At 34.0% G+C, this 4,349-nt stretch overlaps 1 protein-coding gene across 1 annotated transcript in view; it reads right to left on the bottom strand.

Annotated features, from left to right (window-relative positions):
• The window catches only part of LOC104699062 (aconitate hydratase 2, mitochondrial-like), a gene marked incomplete in the record, with an annotated part of 8,139 nt that extends 5,514 nt beyond the window's left edge, over positions 1-2,625 (bottom strand). The window contains 6 exon segments of the mRNA XM_019228859.1: positions 839-1,000; positions 1,199-1,384; positions 1,472-1,564; positions 1,648-1,808; positions 1,894-1,998; positions 2,150-2,625. Coding sequence (XP_019084404.1) covers positions 839-1,000; positions 1,199-1,384; positions 1,472-1,564; positions 1,648-1,808; positions 1,894-1,998; positions 2,150-2,432 — 990 coding nt within the window.

Here is a 4,349-nt window from a genome sequence, read left to right as displayed (position 1 = left end):
TTTTCCCAGTCAATAATCTTCTCAACATCTTCCTTGGTTACTTGGAAGTTATCACAATTACGAATCGCAGATTCAAGAAGAATCCTGATAGAGTATGGCAGTTTATCTACAAACAGAGCACTTCTCTTAGATTCTGATCCTTCTGTAACTTTTTTCAATCAAATTGTTCACAGAGATGTTAAAATCGTTACCAATCCGTGGATCATTCAGAGCAGGCAAGCTGTAGAACTTTCCGAATTCACCACCACTAGGCTTAGGAAGAGTAGTGAAGATCCCCTTATACGGATGCTCAGACGCTGAAACAAAACAAAAAAACAAATGAAATGGTAATCACTAGAGTAACAACCATCAGTTCCATATCGCAAAACAATCACAGAAATCTCAATTTTCATAAAGCTTATATAAATCGGAAAATTAAAGCTAGATCCATCCGATCGAAGAAATTACCCATGGAAGAGAAGGTTCTCTGGAGACGGTCTAAGACAGGAGAAACGGCTCTGATCTGAGAGGTAAGGCTAAACGGAGACGGTTTTGAGTGAAAGCAATGGCTCCAGCGAGGAAGTGAGCGAAAAGCAGGTGAAATGGTACCAAAAGATCTTCGAGTGAGAAGAGACGAATGAGATGCGACGGAGGGGGACAATAACGATCGGAAGGAGAAGAGAGAAGAAGAGCGAGAAGAAGCAGCTCGAAGGATCGAGGAAGTAGCGGAAGATGAAGCAGTTATATACATGATGTATGTAATCACGCTTCCAGATGCAGATTCANATATATTCAGTAACATAGTCTCCAGATTCACCAGCATAGGATAGGGGTAATGTTAATAATCAGACTAGTTTACCTGGCCAAGCATTGTTGCCTCAGCTTCAATACCTCCAACTCCCCATCCAGCAACTCCCAAACCATCAATCATAGTGGTATGTGAATCAGTTCCAACCACGCTGTCTGGGTATAGAAGGCCTTTGGTATTGAACACAACTCTTCCAAGATATTCCAAATTGACCTGAATGATCAAAATGGGGTTAAATTGAGACAATCAATGCCAAAAAATCCAAATACAAACAATAGGTCAGACAAAAATAAGATAATAATGAAAGCAACATTTCAATACACTGGAATCATGTGGTTGAAAAGGTTATATATCAATGTTAGAACAAGTTTAGAAACAAATAATGGACTTGCGTACTGCAAAAAAAGTTACCTGATGCACAATACCAGAACCAGGAGGCACAACAAGCATGTTCTGGAACGCAGTAGAACCCCATTTAAGGAAAGCAAACCTTTCCTTGTTCCTCTGGAACTCAAGCTCCATGTTTGCTTGCACTGCGTTTTCAGACCGAGCAACATCAACTTGAACTGAGTGGTCAATTACAAGATCCACCGGAACCTGAGAGACACTGTACACATAAGAAATCTAGAAGAACCCTAAGCTAAACAGATAGCATCGATATGTGGGAAATAAAAAAAAAAGTACCAAGGGATTAATTTTGTTGGAATCACTGCCCAGCTTGTTCATCGCATCACGCATACAAGCAAGGTCAACAACAGCTGGGACTCCAGTAAAGTCCTGCCACAGAACAAAACAAATGGTTAAGAAAACAAATAAGAGACAATTCATTTTGGCATCCCCTACACAAAACAGTAGTTTACCTGTAGAAGAACACGAGCCGGTTTAAACGGGATCTCGACTTGTTTAGGAGATGTTTTTTCCCAGTCAATAATCTTCTCAACATCTTCCTTGGTTACTTGGAAGTTATCACAATTACGAATCGCAGATTCAAGAAGAATCCTGATAGAGTATGGCAGTTTATCTACAAACAGAGCACTTCTCTTAGATTCTGATCCTTCTGTAACTTTTTTCAATCAAATTGTTCACAGAGATGTTAAAATCGTTACCAATCCGTGGATCATTCAGAGCAGGCAAGCTGTAGAACTTTCCGAATTCACCACCACTAGGCTTAGGAAGAGTAGTGAAGATCCCCTTATACGGATGCTCAGACGCTGAAACAAAACAAAAAAACAAATGAAATGGTAATCACTAGAGTAACAACCATCAGTTCCATATCGCAAAACAATCACAGAAATCTCAATTTTCATAAAGCTTATATAAATCGGAAAATTAAAGCTAGATCCATCCGATCGAAGAAATTACCCATGGAAGAGAAGGTTCTCTGGAGACGGTCTAAGACAGGAGAAACGGCTCTGATCTGAGAGGTAAGGCTAAACGGAGACGGTTTTGAGTGAAAGCAATGGCTCCAGCGAGGAAGTGAGCGAAAAGCAGGTGAAATGGTACCAAAAGATCTTCGAGTGAGAAGAGACGAATGAGATGCGACGGAGGGGGACAATAACGATCGGAAGGAGAAGAGAGAAGAAGAGCGAGAAGAAGCAGCTCGAAGGATCGAGGAAGTAGCGGAAGATGAAGCAGTTATATACATGATGTATGTAATCACGCTTCCAGATGCAGATTCAGATACTGACAGAGGATAAGGATAATGATTTACGGGAGAAGGGGTTTTGATTGATTCAATTGGGAGCGATCATGGAGGCGCTGATGAATAACGAATCTGACGTTGGAGGCGTGTGGAGACGAAACGAAAGAGGCCTAGGGCTGAGTGCCACAAAGTCAATCTTTCCTCTGCAAGGGAATATTTATTTTGTTTTTTGAGTTTTTTTTTTTGTTTTTTTTTTTTGGGCAACAATTAAGGGTAAAACCGGGTTTTTCAAATTATGAGTTTTGTGTATTTTTTTTGAGTGAATTAGGAAGTAAGTTGTTATTTTGTTATGATATGATATTGAAATTCTAGTCGATCTCAGTTGTAAAATGAGAATAGGCTTTTGGAATTTCAACTAAAAAATCCAATTTAAACATAAAAAGTAACGAAAAAATTGATAAGAGATTTGATTATTATTTTCTGTCATTTATTAAATTTTAAGAATTTTTAAAATTTCAATTTGAATAATATAGATTTTTTTAATAATTTTTATGTAAATTAATCTGAATCTTTGGACTACACTCTTTGTAAACATTATCAACGTAAACTAATGACGGAAACAATAACAGTAATGTCCTCTCGGCATTGCTGTATCCAGACACTGGCAATGAGGAAATTTTTTCTTTCCGATGGCTTCTTTGCATGTTGAAGAAGAAGCACAATATCCAGGAAACCATCCAACAATGCTATCTTTATTTTCGCTGACATCAACTATTTTATAACAAAAAAAAAAAGAAAAATTAGATTGTGAATTGATGATCTAACAAATTATGGAGAAAAAATATATCATAACAACAGTTTTTGCTATAAACTACAATCATTTTTTTCATATTATGTGAATATCTCATCAATCGAAAGAAGAAGACTATATTACCTTGAGCATGACTCATAACAGAGATCACAAAAACACATAAAAACATGAATAAAGTAGCAGATTTCATGATTCAAAAGTAAAACTGATGAAATAGTTTCTATTTTTTTGTATATTTTTTTTCTTGATCTTGAAATGCATATTTTTATTTTATCAAAATTGATAGTATATATACCCAAACATCAAAATATTCAATCTTTTTTAAAATAGGATATCCATATTTGAAAATATATTCTACCTATTTTTTTAATATATTAAAACTAGATTTGTATATTCCACCTTTAATGAGATTTTTGTAATATTTGACAGAATCTTAACAAAATATAGTATCTAGCTATTCCTATATAACAATGTATATATCTTAGTAACATCTTGTAGCCATTTAAGTCAAGTATTCTAATGGCTCAAATTTGATAGTATATAAACCCAACACACACACTTTTTAGGATGTATTTAACAAATCAAATTAAGATATTTATGATATTAATTATTAAAAAATCAATATATTCAACCTTTTTGAAACAGGATATCCATATATGAAAATATATTCTACCTAATTTCTTAATATATTAAACTTAGATTTGTATATTCTACCTTTAATGAAAATTTTGTAATATTGTACAAAATCTTAACAAAATATAGTATCTATCTACTCCTATATATATATATATATATATATATATATCTTATTATATAAAGTTCGATGAGAAAATTACGAATTAACGAGATCGTGACACATGTCAATTGTATCATTCAGATGTTGACACATGTCAATTTTTTTTTTATAAACGTAGTAAGACAACTTAATTATATCTACAGAATTTTACATGTTTATATTTTAAAAATTTATTTTCTAAATCAAAAAGGAAAACTAACAAAATCAATATATTTCCATTGTTTGCTACTTATATTATATGTGTGTTCTTGATAACAATTGACATGTGTAATCAAAAACATAATTTATTAAGCATGTATATTAATCAATAAAT

This window comes from Camelina sativa, chromosome 1, assembly GCF_000633955.1.
Source record: "Camelina sativa cultivar DH55 chromosome 1, Cs, whole genome shotgun sequence".
In the NCBI taxonomy this organism is placed as follows: Eukaryota; Viridiplantae; Streptophyta; class Magnoliopsida; order Brassicales; family Brassicaceae; genus Camelina; species Camelina sativa.
The sequence above is the reverse complement of the archived record's forward strand: the minus strand, read 5'-3'. Positions and strand labels throughout refer to the sequence as shown.